We start from the raw sequence: 16,985 nt of genomic DNA on the forward strand, positions 1-16,985 counted from the left end.
TGACCATGGCTAAAGTGCATGTCCAGAATGTGAAGTATGAATAAACCTCTGTGTTTTTAAATAACAATGGCAGTGAGTGAAGCTCTAAAGCTAGCTGCACACGATGCAATTTTCTCACAGAATTACTGGCAGTTCGATTACTTCCAACATGTTTGATCTGATTTCTGATCGATTTTCTGTTCACTTCTATGAAAAATAATTTGAAGAATCGATCAGAAATCAGATCAGACATGTTGTAAAAAATCGATCTGATAGTAAATCTGTCAGAAAATTGCACTGTGTTTACCTAGAATTAAATATGGTAGTTTTTAAGGGTAATGCAATCTAGAAAAATAAATTAAATCAAATTCCAAAGCTTTTACAGTGAACCTATTGTGAAGGTGTGTACCAATCTTAAACATGCTGGCACCACTTCAGGACTGACTACATACTGAGGCATCCCTACTCCAAAGCAATGCAAACTGTTGCTATGGAGAGGGGAGGAGGGATGAAAGCGTGGTGCAGGATGAAGTGGCGTCCTATGCGTGGTATAAAGAGAGGAACAATGAGTCTGGGCATTGTAGTCGCTTAAAGATCTGACGTGCCTGATTTTTAAAGGCGCGTACACACATCTCAACTTTTCTAACCAACTTTTCGTCCAACTTGTCATTTGAACGTGTGTATGTGTAGTCGAGCGACTGATAATAGCCAGTTTGACCGATCCACTTCGCGGATCAGTTGGACCAACTGTCGTTCAAACGACGTGAGTACAAACGACCAGCGGCCGTTTGACCAACCAGAAGAGGTGCGTGTAAAAAGGTGCAGTAAGATCAGCTGACTGATCGTTTCATGTGTACAGAGAGATTTGGAAGATGTACGCCATGTTCCAGTCTGTCAAACGACATGTAAATTAGTTCATCGACCGCGTTGTTGGTCGTGTTTACGTGACGGTTGAACAACATGTTGTTTACCATAAAAATTGTTCGCACTACCAAACGACAATCAGGCATAAAGTTGGACGTGTGTAAGCAACTTTAGGAACCTCAGGGGACACCTGTACACAAAACTAGATTTTCAGCCAAGATGGCTGCGAATGGCAACCTCAGCCAAGTTCAACCTAGCATGTGTATGAAGCTTAAGATCTGTGAATGAAGTATAGATATGAAAACTATAGATATCTGTGACCAGCTGTAGGCCTGATCACATAACATGGTACCTTTATTTATCATAGAACCTTTTCAGTTAAGGGAGGAGGAAGTCTTTTGTGAAAGTCAAAGGATGCATTGCATTCATTCATGCACTCAGTGGGGCCTTATGAGATACACCGGCAGAGTGCGAGACATACCCTGCCGGTTCCACATTGAAAGGAGTTGGGTAGTCATTTGATCTGTGTTTTAACTATTAGCTATTTATCAGTTTGTTTGTAACACACCACACATAGGGGTCAATTCACAAACCAGCAGTAAAATCTTACTGGTGCTTATGGCAGTTACAAGGTGCTCCTTGTACGATTAGCAGAAACCAGCATTGCTACCATAATGCACCTTATGCTACTTGTATAGCACCTCCCACTGGTAACTGAGCGTTACCTAGGTCCCAGCAGAAGTCCAGTTTTGTCCTTATGCTGTATGAAAACTGTCTTTGCTTCATAAGACAATGTTTACTTGAAACATTTAAACATTTCTATATGAATTATATGTATTTATACCCTGCTTCAATGTAATGGCTATATTTCCTAAAATAGATGCCAGCATAAGAACATCTGCTAGGATTGCATTGCTTAATGTCTTGACCTGCACATATGTGTATGTCATTTGCTGTTCCAGGACTTACATTTGACCTGTGAGACTCAGCAGGAAGATACACAAGACATCAATAGCAGCTACCATGGAGATCTGAGATATTCATGTTTCTTCAGCAAAGAAAATAGAAGCCCATGAAACCCCACAGAAGTAAGTTTGAACTTGAAAAATCGTAATATTTATTTCCCGTCTTTGTGTAGCACCCGCATATTATGCAGCACTTTCATGTGTTGCTGGATAAAATATCTATCAATGTCCAATGCACCCAGAGGGAATTCACTAAAGTAATGTAAATGTGCAAATGCAAAAACAGCTGATCGGCCATTTACTAGTTAAAAAAAGTGAATGTATCCATACAGCATACAATAGCGTACAGGAATTCACTTAGTGATGCCTGACTCGGTGATGGTAGCAGTGTTTGCTTGCTAAGTAGCAGGAGAAGCTGCAGTGTACATATTTTTACTGTGCAGGGATGTGCAAACTCTTCTAACAAATTCTGTGGCACTTCACCACCTGAACAGTGCTAGCCCACGTGATCTGTGACATTGGGTATAACCAGAGTGGCAAGATTTCTGGCCCCCACCTTACAGAGGCCCTAATGACTCGGATCACGTGGGCTAGTACTGTTCAGGCAGTGAAGTGCCACACTGACTGGCTCAACAGTTTCAATATCAGTGTGCATGCATGGTGTTGAAGACCACTCAACAAAAGTAATAGAAATAGACCAGACATATGTCTAAAACATTACACTACAAAATGTCCTTGTTGCTGAATCATTAAAACTTAACTTTTAATAAAGTATTAAAAAAGAGACGCGTGTTCGGCTGAATTATTCTCTAATTGATCTGCAAGTGATGCAGGGCCTACAGTGTCTGTTAATCCCAGATAATTCCCATTATCCAAGGTCCCCTTACGTCACAGGATGAACATAAATATGTCTAAAACACCTTTGTAACACTCAAGTTGATGATTAAAAAGTGCCAGATGAGTTAGTATTCACAAGCCAGTTATTTAAGTTGATTACTCACCTGATGACCTGTGGGAACATGCGGCGATCACACAATGGGAGCGAACGAGAGTTTAAACAAACTTTACGTGGGAGTCGTCTGGAATTTAAAGATCCAAACCGATATGACGGTCGTTATTGTCGCGCATAACCAAATAGTGTAATCCCTTGCCTGTACCCAGGTTGCAAGGTCATGGAAATGATCGCTCAAAGAAATCGAGATCATATGAAAAATCTTTGTAGAAATCACGCAGTGGGTACGGGCCTTCAGATAACACGTTAATTCGCTTGTAAGCTGTGGCAATAGAAGATCTATGAAAAGTGCGATTTTTTTATCATCTATAATTGAACAGAAACCCTAAAGAGGCTCAAAATGTTTAAGTGTACCTGAGACGATGGGAAATAAAAGTTTTATAGGTACCTGGAGCTTCCTTCAGCCCCTTCTGTGCATATTGCTCCCTCGTCGCCATCCAAAATCTAGTGGATCCTCCAGTAGCAGCCCTGATCTCTGCCGCCAGTCGGGCGTACTGCGCATGCTCGGCCGCACGTTCCTGCCCCACCACCATAACTGGGAGTGTACTGCACAGGTGAAGAACGCTCCCAGCAGCGAGAGTGAGATGGAGAAGCATGCTTGGCTGAATTGCGCCTGTGCTGACTGGCTCCAACTGCCCAAAGATAACGGGGCTGCTACCGGTGGATCCTGGAGGCTTTGGATGGCTGCAAGGGAGCGATCTGCGTGGAGGGGGCTGGAGGAAGCCCCAGGTATGTATGAAACTTATTTCCCGTCGTCTCAGGTACAATTTAAGCTGATAGCAATGTGCAATCCTTCAGCTTAGTTATATCTATGTGAATTACATCTCACAAAAGTGTTGTTACAAAAGAGAACACACTAAATTACAATTATTTAATTATTATGTTTAAGCCACAGGTTGCGCACCTGATGAACAAGAATACACTGAGCAACCATTAAATATCCTACTCTCTTGCTGCTGGGACATAAATTGCCCTTTTTAAAATATAGAGAACATAAGCTCATTCTCTTTCTCGCCCTAGCAGCACACATTTATTAGGCTTTATAATGGACTAAGCCAAGTATTCTGATTATTTACAATAGAGGTGTGGGAGAGACAGAATTTCAAACCATTCCCTCCTATTCCTGTTTATTTTGGATCCAATCCCCGGGAATAATACAACATATTGAAGATGGGTGTAGATTCTGTCTCTACCCACAACTCTAATTTCAAGTTCAATCATGTTTATTGATCATGAAACAAAGAGAAATAAAACATACAGCACGCACTGAGACTGAAGGACCTAAAGATGCAACAGTACTAAAGTCTTGTGATAAATTGAAGTCAAAGGAGTAGTGGGCAAGGTAAACATTATGGAAAACGAAAATGTCTAGTCCAATGGTGTTTCAAGTTCTCATCTAGGGGAGAATCCCCTAGTTATTCCATGTAGCCACAGATTTAATGAACTTTGAAAGAGGAGGGGCGTCATGTGCCTTCTGCCCGACCTCCACCTTGCGGACGCACCATCTGGAATAAGATGAGGAACAACCAACCCAGCAACACCAATACAATGAAAAACCATTGGCATATATATTTTGTTTACTATCTCAGAAAATGCTTTTTTTTCAATCCTATTTCAGCAATATAAAATCGAAGGAAATATTTCAGTTTGTCTTTAATTGCAATGGGAAATGGAAACAACTGCATTTTTCCATGATTAGATTGAATTTTGAATGGGGTACTTTATGGCTTCCTTCTCATATTATGGAGCTGGCAATGCTGTATTCTATAAGATTTGTAACGTGGCACGTTTTGTGCAGTTCCTTCTGCTAGTATTGTGATAAGCGTCATTGGAGGAAACTTTATGCTGAGCTGGAAAATAATTTGAAACCACAGATCTGATCTATAGCATGGTTCTAAAACTGGGCTTGACGTTTAACAGGAACTGAAATCTGTATGATGTGAGGATTATCCGACTTCTTTCTAGTTTGGATTTGGTTGAAAACTGTTGGCCAGATGCACATCAGGCCTTGCTGCCTAAAACAATTGCTCCTGCTGAACTCTTTGTACTGCACTCAGTAGTATAGCATATTTCATCAATTTCAACTGAATTAGCATACCAATCTGATCGAAACTGTACTGCTCGAAAACAAACATTCAAAACAATATCATTTAAAACAGATGTTTAAAAGTCAGTATGAAGGTAACCTTCCAATTTCTTACGATCATAAAAAGTGTGATGAAACATCGCATCTGATGTTAAAATTGTATTTTACAGGGACCCTGAGCAGTAAGCAAAATCGGAAATCCTACAGCCCCCCGTAGCCCGCAAGGTCACCCAGCTTCCTCTGGGTCCCTTCTGCAGTCAGCTCAGGTAATACAGCGACTTCGCCTGAAGTCAAACGTGCACGCCAGCACGCCGATCACCATAAGAGTCCTGCACATGCGCGGTTCTCTAAAGACTGAGTCGTCAGTGGGACCGCGGAAAGGGACCCAGTGGACGCCTGGGGACTTTGCAGGCCCGGATTTCCTATTTTGCTTACTGCTCAGGGTCCCTTTAAAAGGAGTACTGTAGTGGGTTCGGGGGAAATGAGTTGAACTTACCCAGGGTTTCTAATGGTCCCACGCAGACATCCTGTGCCCGCGCAGCCACTCACCGATGCTCTTGTCCCCGCCACCGGTTCACTTCTGGAATTTCAGGTGTCTAAGGTCTGAAAACCACTGCGCCTGCGTTGCCGTGTCCTCGCTCCCGCTGACGTCACCAGGAGCGTACTGCGCAGGCACAGACCATACTGGGCCTGTGCAGTATGCTCCTGGAGACATCATCGGGAGCGAGGACACGGCAACGCTGGCGCAGTGGTTTTCAGACTTTAAAGTTTGAAATTGCAGAAGTGAACTGGAGGCGGGGCCGGAGCATCGGTGAGAGGCTGCGCGGGTACAGGATGTCTGCGGGGGACCATTAGAAGCCCCGGGTAAGTTCAACTCATTTCCCCCCGACCCCCCTACAGTATTCCTTTAAAGGAATACTTAAGCCAAAATAAAAAAATGATTTTTACTCACCTGGGGCATCCCTCAGCCCCCTGAAGCTGTATGGTGCCCTCGCAGCCCGGCTCCGATCCTCCTGTCCCCGCCAGTGGCTACTTCCGGGTTCGGCGACAGCTGCCTACAGGCTGGGAACGGGTGTGATTCTCCGCGTTCCCAGTCGCTATATGTTAGCGTATACGCTAACATATACAGCGTATACGCTATAGCAGCATAGAGGGTGATATAGCGGCTGGGAACGCGGAGAATCACACGCGTTCCCAGCCTGTCGGCAGGTGTCGCCAAACCCGGAAGTAGCCGCCGGCGGGGACAGGGGGATCGGAGCCGGGCTGCGAGGGCACCATACAGCTTCAGGGGGCTGAAGGATGCCCCAGGTGAGTAAAAATATTTTTTTTATTTTGGCTTAAGTATTCCTTTAAAGGGACTCCGAGCAGTGCAGAAACTATGGAAAGATGCACATCATTTTAAAGCTCTCTTTCTCCTCTTTCCAATGATATATAAACCGCCACCCTATGCCTTTTAGTTTTCGCTATTTTCGCGATTGAAATTGCCGTGGCCGCGATTTCGATCGCGAAAATAGAGAAAACTAAAAGGCGTAGAGCGACGATGTAGGTGTCGTCACAAAGAGGAGAAAGAGAGCTTTAAAATGATATCCATCAAGCCATAGTTATATTGTATTACACAGGGCGACTTTTTGTCAAAGTCAGCAGCTGCATTCAGCAGAATGGAGCTGCTGACACTGGGGAAAGTGTCGTCCTGTGTAATACAATATAACTATGGCTTGATGGATATCATTTTAAAGCTCTCTTTCTCCTCTTTCCGACAACACCTAAATCGTTGCCCTACACCTTTTAGTTTTCTCTATTTTCGCGATCGAAATCGCGGTCGTGGCAATTTCAATCGCGAAAATAGCGAAAACTAAAAGACGTAGGGTGGTGGTTTATATATCATTGGAAAGAGGAGAAAGAGAGCTTTAAAATGATATGCATCTTTCCATAGTTTCTGCACTGCTCGGAGTCCCTTTAAGCATGGCGACATTGAGAGCAATTTACTTATGAAGTCTATCCTATAGTATGACATCATTTTTACTTACATTATCATGCAGCTGTTTTTAATGCTGGGATGTAAAGTAAATATTCCCTGACCTCTAGCCCTCTCACATTCTAGTAACAAACATTGTATTTGCTTGCACTAATAAGGTTATTTTACATTTCATTTGCCACTGTCAGGCAGCAGTGCACTCAGTAATGCGGAGGGCACTTTGATTTACTGACACTTAGCCAATATAAACTTATGAGAGATTTCTATTAGTTTCCAAGCTACAATGTGCAGTGACATTCGGGTTCTGCAGCAGCATCTAGCTGGTGCTTTACTGCACATTGTACCAAGAAGGAGGTGAGAGGCAACCTCCATGTGCATTCTTCAGTAATATATGTCTAGTATTGGATATTTTCATTTTAGAACTCAACTGCAATTGCACAGATAGCCTTGATGCTTTGCCATACTATATGTTTGCACACATGTGACTAATATATCTGTTTTGAAATAATTTTGGAGACATTTTTTGCAGACTTGGTATGAATAAACCTAGGGTACTTACTGTTTAATGCATACATGTCAAACTCCTTCGGAGCCATCAAATTTGGCCCCCAAGCGATTTCCCCACTTTGTATCATGTTTGGCCCTCTCTAGATTACCAGGGAAGCTATATTGGAGGTGAAGCCCTAGACCACCAGGGAAGCCATATGGAGGAGGGAGGGGAAAAGCACTAGACCCCGGGGAACTGTATAGGGGAAGGGGCTTCTAGACACCAGGGAAGTGTATAGGGGAGGGAGGGGGCTTCTAGACAACATGGAACTGTATTGGGGAGGGAGGGACACTAGACAACAGTGAACTGTATAGGGAATGGAGGAAGGCCACTAGACACCAGGGAATTGTATAGGGGAGGGAGGGGGTAACTAAACATCAGGCGACTGTATGGAGATGGAGGCACTAGACACCAGGGAACTGTATAAGGGAGAAGGGGGGGACACTAGACACCAGGGAACTATATAGGGGAGGGAGGAGGGGCACTAGATGCCATGGAACTATACAGGGGAGGGAGGGAGGCCGCCACTAGACACCAGGGAACTATATAGGGGAGGGAGGAGGGGCACTAGATGCCATGGAACTGTACAGGGGAGGGAGGCCACTAGACACCAGGGAACTGTATAGGGGAGGGAGAGGGCTATTAGACACCAGAGGAATTTAAAAGGGAGGGAGGAGGCCATTAGACATTAAAGTGACTCTGTAACAAAAATTACAATGTTTTTTCTACCATCCTACACGTTCCTAAACCTATTCTAATGTGCTCTGGCTCACTGCAGCTCTTTCTACTATAACCATCTCTGTAATAAATCAATGTATCTTTCCCCTGTCAGACTTGTCGGCCTGTGTCTGGAAGGCTGCCAAGTTCTTCAGTGTTGAACTGTTCCTCTATGCACACTCCAGTGTGTGTGTTATTTACATAAGCCAGCAGCTTCTCTGCTATCTTATCAGTGATAGAAGAGAGCTGGATAAAAATCCTCCTCTGGAGGCTGTGAAAGGAGCTGGTCTGTCACATACTGAGGAATTAACGACATAGGCAGAGCTGTCTGCAGGAAGCCTGTAATGTTCAGTGCATGAGAGAAGCTGGGGACAGAAGGTAAACACACACAAGTGATCTCTTGAGATTCAGAAGTAAGGCTGTACCCTGCTTGTGTATGGATGTATTTTCTATGTGTGGACATGCTGTACATCAACCTACTTCCTGTTTTGGTGGCCATTTTGTTTGTTTATAAACAAACTTTTTAAAACTGTTTTTGACTACTTTTAATGCGGCGAGGAGCGGTGAAATTGTGACAGAGGGTAATAGGAGATGTCCCCTAACACACTGGTATGTTTACTTTTGTGCGATTTTAACAATACAGATTCTCTTTAAGGTTCCCAGTGCCCACTTTGTATTTGACCCCCCTGGTGTAATGTGATATTTACGACTTTTGTTTAAAAAATTGCATACAAATAGCTACATTTCTTTTTCACTTTATAATTATACGGTATTAAATGATGCTTGAAGAAGGAAAATAGTTTTAACAAACTGAATACAAAACTGCGACAAATGATGGAAGGTATCTGACGGTTTCTAAACAACTTATGCATGCGATACACATCTATACAATACATGCGTATATATTCCAACTGTTCCAACTGTACAGTGATCAGATCATGGTGATTAATAAATAACTAAACATGTGCATAATGTACGTTGAACAGTGAACTGTACACGGAAATGTCAGGCTACTGTGTTTTTGCACTACATCATGTTACATATGCCATCATATTTCAGTTTTTTTTGTTACAGTCTGTTAATGTCTTTCCACTTTTGCACTGTAAAGTTTAATAACTTTATGAAGCTTGTTTTCCCCACTTGCTAAAGTCTCTTTCTCATATTTGAGTGTTTACATTTTACAGCCTGCATTTACACAGTGCATGTAAGAAAAGCAAGCCGTGGTAAGCAGTGTATGTAGACACATATTTGGGGTTAGGTGTTTGGTTTCAAAACTTTGTGGTTATGAGTGTTAAAAGTTGGCTTGTGCACGTCTGCAAGCAAGTTAATGAAGCTGAGGCTTCACGGCTCTCAGTTTGGTCTGAATCACATTGTTTCAGAAGCTGGGCTGGTCTGCTATGTATGTATGTGTAAACTATTCACAGACATGCATTTCACTGCTACAAATCTGACTGTTTTGTTACTTTCACAACTTCCACAACTGGCATCTACAAAAAGGCTGCTTTCATGTCTACTGCTGAGCAGTACCAATCAGAGCTGACAAAACTCACAGCCAGGTCTGATAATCCACCCTGCCACAGCTGCAGTACTAGCTCCTGAAAAAGATTCCAATTCCCAAACAATGTTAGAAAATGTTCCTTCCTGCTGCCCAGAAAATTGAGTAAGCAGACTTATGTAGGTGTGTGCATGTTGCAATGGCCAATTCTACTTACCACGTGGAGTAGGTACAAGCCTGTCAGGGCTATCTATTTGTGCCAAAGGTTCATTTGAATCTGGAAAATCCATTTCACCTACAATAAAAAAGACAAGGCAGGTTAATCAAACTGAAAACTTGCTATATGTACTTAACTTTTCCTCATTTAGGCAAATGTTACTGAAATTAAAGTCAAGACAGTTGACAGTATTTTGTTTTCTGCAAATAAGCAATGGATGCTAAAGCAGGTCTTACCTAAAAAGAATGATGTTTATTGTAAAGACACTTACACACCATTACAGATGGTGGCATTTCAGAAATCTGTTCACAGCACAGCATTCTGCTGCAGTAATGATGAAAAGGAAACTATAACTCACTCACTCATTCACTTACACCCGTCTTAATACTACAAATGAATGTGGGCCACACTATGAACAAACCAGGAGGAAGGGGTAGTGGTTGTGACGCTAATAATAATTATTATTATTATAGTATTTGTAAAGTGCTGACATCTTCCGCAGCGCTTTACAGAGTACAGTCATGTCAGTAACTGTCCCTCAGAGGAGCTCACAATCTAATCCCTATCAGTCATATGCCCATTGCAGTCTAATGCTGGGAATACACGGTTCGTTTCTGGCGCTCGATTCTCCTCTTGATCGTTTTTGCTGCTCAATTCTGCAGTCGATTCTCTTATCTTCCGCTCATTTTTCTTATCTTTTTCCATTCACTTCTATCATAAATCGAGCGGCGAAAGGATTGAAAGGGAGATCAGACATGTCGGAAATTATCTATCGAACCATCTAATCACCTCAAAAACAAACCGTGTATTCCCAGCATAAGGCCAATTTAGGGTTAAGCCAATTCACTTTTCTGTATGTTTTTATTCAAACTTGCATGTACATTTAATGTAAATTTCAACCTGGAAATGGGCCAGTCAAATGCACTTCCTGCTAGTTTTGGTTGGCCAAATTCCAGCTGCAAACAGTTTGAATTAAATGTGCATGCTATCTGAAATTATTAACCTTTTATCTACCCTCCCTGCTCACTGTGCACCACACTGCAATAAAGATCAGGGTGATGCAGATGCGACCTGCTTTGGTATCCATCATTTATAAAAAGAGTCCGTACTAGTGTTTAGTTGGGGTTTCCCACCAACAATTTGTTCAAGTTGCCAAAGATGTTTTCTTCATTCTACATACAGTATCATACAGCTACACTTCGACATGAGATTGTTGCCCGGGCCACATAAGAAGGGCTGGATAAGGTGGCTGACATCTTATATTTGTAAATATCTTCATAGTAATAATTGCAATTATGTGCCCATAATCTGGAATATACATGGCTCTACAGATGTATAATAGAAATGTGTATTATAGCATTACACATCACATCTGCTTGTTTCCCACGAGCAAGGGGTGATCCAAATGTCTATAGAGCACAACGGACAATATGGAATTCAAGAACCAGCCTTGCCAAACTAACAGTAAGTGAGACATTTTTAGGAGGCAGCTCCACTTACAACAGTTATAGAAAAACCAAAAGTTGGACATCATCTCTGATTTTTAAGCAGCTTTGGCTACCTTGTTCTTGGGATTTGTACAGCCCTGCCATAGCCTATCAAGGAAGGAGTGTGATTTGATAAGTGTTGTGTTAGTATGATATAGTGTGTTGTTGTTAATGTGTGTCAGCCAAACTTCAAGTGTAAAAGATTTGTGGTTTATTTTATGCTGAAAAATAAAATGATGTGTGATCCTGAGTCTTTTCTTTCTGTGTAAAGCTGTTGACTGTTAGAAGAACAGCTAGTACCGTAAGTAGCAGAACTCATGGCAAAGCTTGATCAGGTGATATGAGGGCTGGCACACACATTCACTCATGACAGTCATTTTATTGGTCACTGCCAAATCTACTGTGCTGGTTAATCTCCCTCAATCATGCACTTGTTGCACTGTGTCCATGTGCTAATAACCAACTGATCTTACTAAGGACCCATGATATGTTAGGTGTGTGAACAAAACGTCTGGTCAAAATCCATATCTTGTGTGTTCAGTACTATCTTTTCACATTTTCGACCTCTTGACCTATGATCGGGAAATCAATCAGAATGACCTATTATCTGAATTTTGCTTTGCAAGGATCACTCACTAGTGATACACATGAACCAGAAGTGACTGACACACTATTGTGACCAGCAGTCAGAGCCATACAAATCTATTACCTGATCAAATGTGGTTCCTTGAGTCTTGCTAAACACAAGCAACACTGTCATCTCATCCCTATTAGAGGGATGTGTATAAAATGTGTATAAAATGTTCTTAACATTCTGCTGGCCTTATTAATGCTACCTCAGATTTTCAGAGCCCGATCTGACATCTATCCATCATTTTGTGAAGCAATCACTGCACAGACATACAGTACATGATCATTGGGCTCTGCCTGGTGGAGCAAAAACATTTTGCACTGAGATGAAGGGTCACAGACACAGATATGGCTCTATTTAGAAGCACCTACAGACACCGGATTATCCCCCAACCGGACCAGCGCAGTCTTAGTGCCCCCCCTCTCCCACGCCTCCCTGCACAAACAAACTACAAAGGGTATGCATCCAGACACAATGACAAGACAGAAGGAGAGACACACACTAATATGTCCCAGCTCCTCTCAGTGAATGACCCTGTATGTGTCTTCAATGGAATAACTGTACTTTAGTCACGTAATCATCACTGTAACCTAACACCATACCGACTGTGAGTACTGTTTTACAAAGCTGACCCTTAACACTTCAGGGGTTACAGTTACAAGAGGCCTTTGACATAGCTATTCCCCAGACTTTCCTAGAAATGTCCCAGGCTGAAAGGAAAGTAATGCATGATAATGGCAATAGTTCATTTATATCCATGTGAAATGCTGTAGGGGGATCTGAATAAATGCAGATTTCATGCTGGGGAGCTCCAATCATTACTACGTTGCTGCACATTATCTGGATTGGAATGCTTGCTCAGCCTCATTAAAACCAATCCGGCCTGTTAAGCATATATCTATTCACATTCTAATTTCATTTTGTGCATCCACTAATTTCCGTATTACTATAGAGCCTTCGGGTTCAGGCTTTGCCGTTGGCCAGGCCGAAGGGTTCTACTGTTACATAAAAACATTTGTAATCAATTTCAGGATTGCTTTCTTTGGCGAGCTACAAAATGTTTATTTTCACAATGTAATGGCACAGTACTTAGGAAAAATTGGCTTGCTCCAGCATAACTACAATGGGCACATTGTGCACTCGTAAGAGCTGCTTTAAATATATATATATTTTGTGTACCCATGAGTAGGCTCTCAGCAAGAATTTTCTGGCTATAACTTAGAAGCAATTGAGGCATGCAAGGCAGGACTTATAGAATGATGGCGAGTGGTTTAAACATTACTACCTATCTAGAAACCTAATGGAAGACTGACAATATGAAAAAATCTCTATTTAAAAGGCTGTACAAATTTAATCAACTGATACGTTTATACTCGGCTATTAAAAACCTGCAGAAATATGTCTGTTCTTTTGGATAAACAGTTTAGCTGACTTATGCATTTGTCAAGTTGAAACAAAATGTGGAAGTCTAATATTAATTAGCTTTGCTACAAACAGTAACAACAACATAGCATCAGAAATTAAACATTTGCACTAAAATATCAGTGCCGAAGTACAAAATTAATAATTTGCACTGATGAAGGACAAATACCCCAAAACAGCTCTATGCAAGTTGGCTAAATGTTATTTGCGGGATTTGGATGCGCTATAAGCCAGTAGCTCCAGGTGCATACTTGGAATACAAGCACAGCACGTTGACTGTCCTAGAGTGATGCATTATGGGTTTTACTTTGTGCATATAAGGAAGTGGGATCCTGGTAGTACCATCTATGAATCTCAATGTTCATCTATGGTCTAAAGCACTAAACACAGAGGAAAACTAACAAAAAAAGTTACCAGTACTTGAAGGGTTACTTGAATAATTCAAACTTCCATTTCACTCAGAAGCTAAGTGATCCGGTTGCAGTTGTCCAACATTAGCAGACTGTGTTCAGCTTTATAGAGAAGTGTAAACAATGCAGAAAAGCTTCTGCTGTATCCAAAGGCTGAGAACATTCTCTGATTTATTTGCTCAGCAATTACTTAATTACAAGATAATCTTATAATTTGTTCAGCAACCTGCAATGATATCAATTAGCTTCAGTAAAGTGAAACTATGCCTTCCAGTGCCATTATTTTGCCAGTCTTTTTCTTTTTTCTTTTGCTATTTTTAGTGTTTTAGAACAGAAATGCACTTTTACGTTTTATACCAGGACTATTGGTATTATTGTACATTGCAATGCTAAAATTGTCAGAGAGGATGACACTGGCCAACTTACATAAAAATAAAAACATATACATAGAACAGAAAAGTCAGTCTACGAGTAATAGACTACACTATGCAAACAGACACAATCTGACTACTCTCAGGGCATTCAGTGTGCCTACAGTACCGTAAAGAAAGAAGGAAGTGGTGAGCAAAGACTGACTAAACTGCTTATTAAAAAGGAAACAATAGCGAGATCAGACAAGATTTTCCAACCTGCTAGGTCACTGTTCTGCTCACTTAAGCCTCGGGCATGATTTTGTCTTCTAATCCAGGTCAGATCATATGACGATCACCTCAGCTCTGTTGCTACCTTTATCATTCTAAAGGAGTAGACCAGCACCCTGTGCAGCTATTGGCCAGAGTTGCTGACACATGACATCAAAACTGGAACAACATCTGGCTACATAATCACCAATACAGTCTGAACATAATAATGCTCTTTAGTACAGGCTCTAAAAGCTTACCTGAGGCTACATCTGCTAACACTGTAATTAACTCACTTAGCAGAACAGAGAGAATATTAATATGCCATGCAGTCAGAGAAACACTAGTAATGATTTACTAAGGGTGGGGATCAATGAGAACTAGAAAGGGTCAGTAAGATGCAAATAATTCCGGAGTGCATGCAGATTTCTTGAAAATTGCATGCAGCTTGGAAATGGACTAATCAATTTCAGCAACTACCTGAAAACTGCATGAAGAATTATTTTCATCTCATCGGCCATCTCAAATAAGAACAATAGAGAGCCTAAGGTCCCGTTTACACTTCAATCAGTTGGTACGCATTTTTTTTCTTCTCCATAGCAGTGCATTGTGAAAAAGATTTCAGTTAAAATGCGTTAAGTGTGAACTGTGCCATAGGAAAACATGGGCATTACTTTGAAAATCCGTTGTCCTTTCAGTTATAACTGAGAGCAACTGATTAAGTGTAAACGGGGCCTAAGGCTCTGTTCCCACTAGAGCGGAGAATGGACAGTTTTTGTCCGCTCTCTGGTCATTGCCAAGCGGAGAGTGAATGGCTCCTATGTTATAAATAGGAGCCGCTAACACTTGTCACACTGCAAGGGATCTGTAGGATCCGTTGCTGTAAGCGGGCCGCACTTCTGTGCAGTCTGTGATAATCCCGGACCAGGCAGATGCATTCCCCCATATAGCCTATGGAGGAGTGCATCAGCCAGGGGCTCCAGCCGCATCACTACGGACCATCGGGTGGACATTATACTGTTCGCTCCCACTGGCTGTACATGATGCGGAAGTTTAAGTCGGAATAATTCACACATAAATCTGTACATTTACGGTCCAGTTCTGTCCTGTCAGTTTCGCATCAGTTTTCTATCAGTTTGACCCGATTAGACCAAATATGAACACACCCATACAAAACTGATACAAAACTAACAGGACTGGACCGGAAATATATACCTTTTATGTGTGCACGCAGCCATAAAAACACATACAAAACTGATACACAACTACCAGGACAGAACTGCAACAGAAATGTACAGATTTATGTGTGCACACATCCATAGAAACACATGCACAGGAAATAATGGCGGCTCCAGCCGAATCACTTGCCCTAGCGATTCGGCAGGCATTGCCCTCAGTTTTCGCACGGGAGGCAGCGAACCCATAGTTGTGCATCACACGGCTTCTGGGATTCGTCTGCGTAACCCGGAGACCCGGAAGTGCTGCCGCGCATCTCGCAGCCGCGCACAGTGGCTAGTGGAAACAGGCCCTTAGGCCCTGTTCCCACTTTAGCAAAGCAAAACTAAAAGAAAAATTCTACATTTTTACTGCATCAATTCGTTTACACCAATAAGACAGCAATGGATCTGTGGTCTGCAGAATGCAAGATTGGAACCTGTATGATAATTTCCAGACAGCAGATCCGTTTCCCATAGAACTCTATGGCGTATTCCAATGGATCACAATAGACCACCAGAATATGGCAGAGCAACTGAAAACGAGTGAATAACTTTTTACTATTTTATACTATTGCAGTAGTATGCAGTAAAATCTTTCTGTAATGAATGCAGAAAAAACAGGAAATATTATTACCACTTTTCAATATCTGCATATAATTTTACTACAGGTTTTCTATAAGACCTTGAGACGTAGCAGAAACAGACAATAATAATAATCATTTATATAGTGCCAACATGTTTCAAGGAACTGTAAATATTTACAAACCATTTGCATAGACAAACTTGGGCCTTATGGATCAAAGCACAATTCAATAGAACATCTTTGGCAATGAAAATATAATGGGTCAGGAATGAAGCCTCATACACATGTACACATGTATAATGTATTACATTATTATTATAAGGCATGTCACCCAAAGGGGAGCGGGATTTGAACCCTCAGGTGACATTGCAAGGCCGAGGATGTAAAAGACACATTGCTAGCCTGCAGGTTTGCAACATGTTCTGTTACTATGTGGGTGGGAAGGCATGGGCCGACGGAGCAGCAAGGGTGTGAGGTCATGCAGGAGCCAAGTGAGTTGGGTTATCATTGCTCTCAGGCAACGCTCAGCCGAAACAATCCTTTAGGCAGATCGCTGGCTGCTTTACACATGCTGGGTTCTCAGCAGAGACAGTTGTTATCGGCCGCCTTGGACAAATTTCATAAGGGTGTGTACAAAGTTTAAAAGTGGAAAGAAGAGGTACTGGGGTGTGGGTAGTTTAGTTTGAAGCAGTGGCAGTTCAGTAGCCAGCTAAAATTGCCTACAATAGATTATAAGCTTGCATGAAAAAGTGAGTTTT

At 41.9% G+C, this 16,985-nt stretch overlaps 1 protein-coding gene across 2 annotated transcripts in view; it reads right to left on the minus strand.

The window, feature by feature from the left end:
- ROR2 (receptor tyrosine kinase like orphan receptor 2) overlaps window positions 1–16,985 on the minus strand; it is a 217,691-nt gene that overhangs the window by 64,291 nt on the left and 136,415 nt on the right. The window contains exon 2 of one of the 2 annotated variants that reach the window (XM_068237978.1): window positions 9,858–9,935. The exons of the other annotated variant lie outside the window; for it this stretch is intronic. Coding sequence (XP_068094079.1) covers window positions 9,858–9,935 — 78 coding nt within the window. The remainder of the gene's footprint in view (window positions 1–9,857; window positions 9,936–16,985) is intronic. 2 annotated transcript variants of the gene reach the window in all.

Source organism: Hyperolius riggenbachi, chromosome 1 (genome assembly GCF_040937935.1).
Source record: "Hyperolius riggenbachi isolate aHypRig1 chromosome 1, aHypRig1.pri, whole genome shotgun sequence".
NCBI lineage: Eukaryota > Metazoa > Chordata > Amphibia > Anura > Hyperoliidae > Hyperolius > Hyperolius riggenbachi.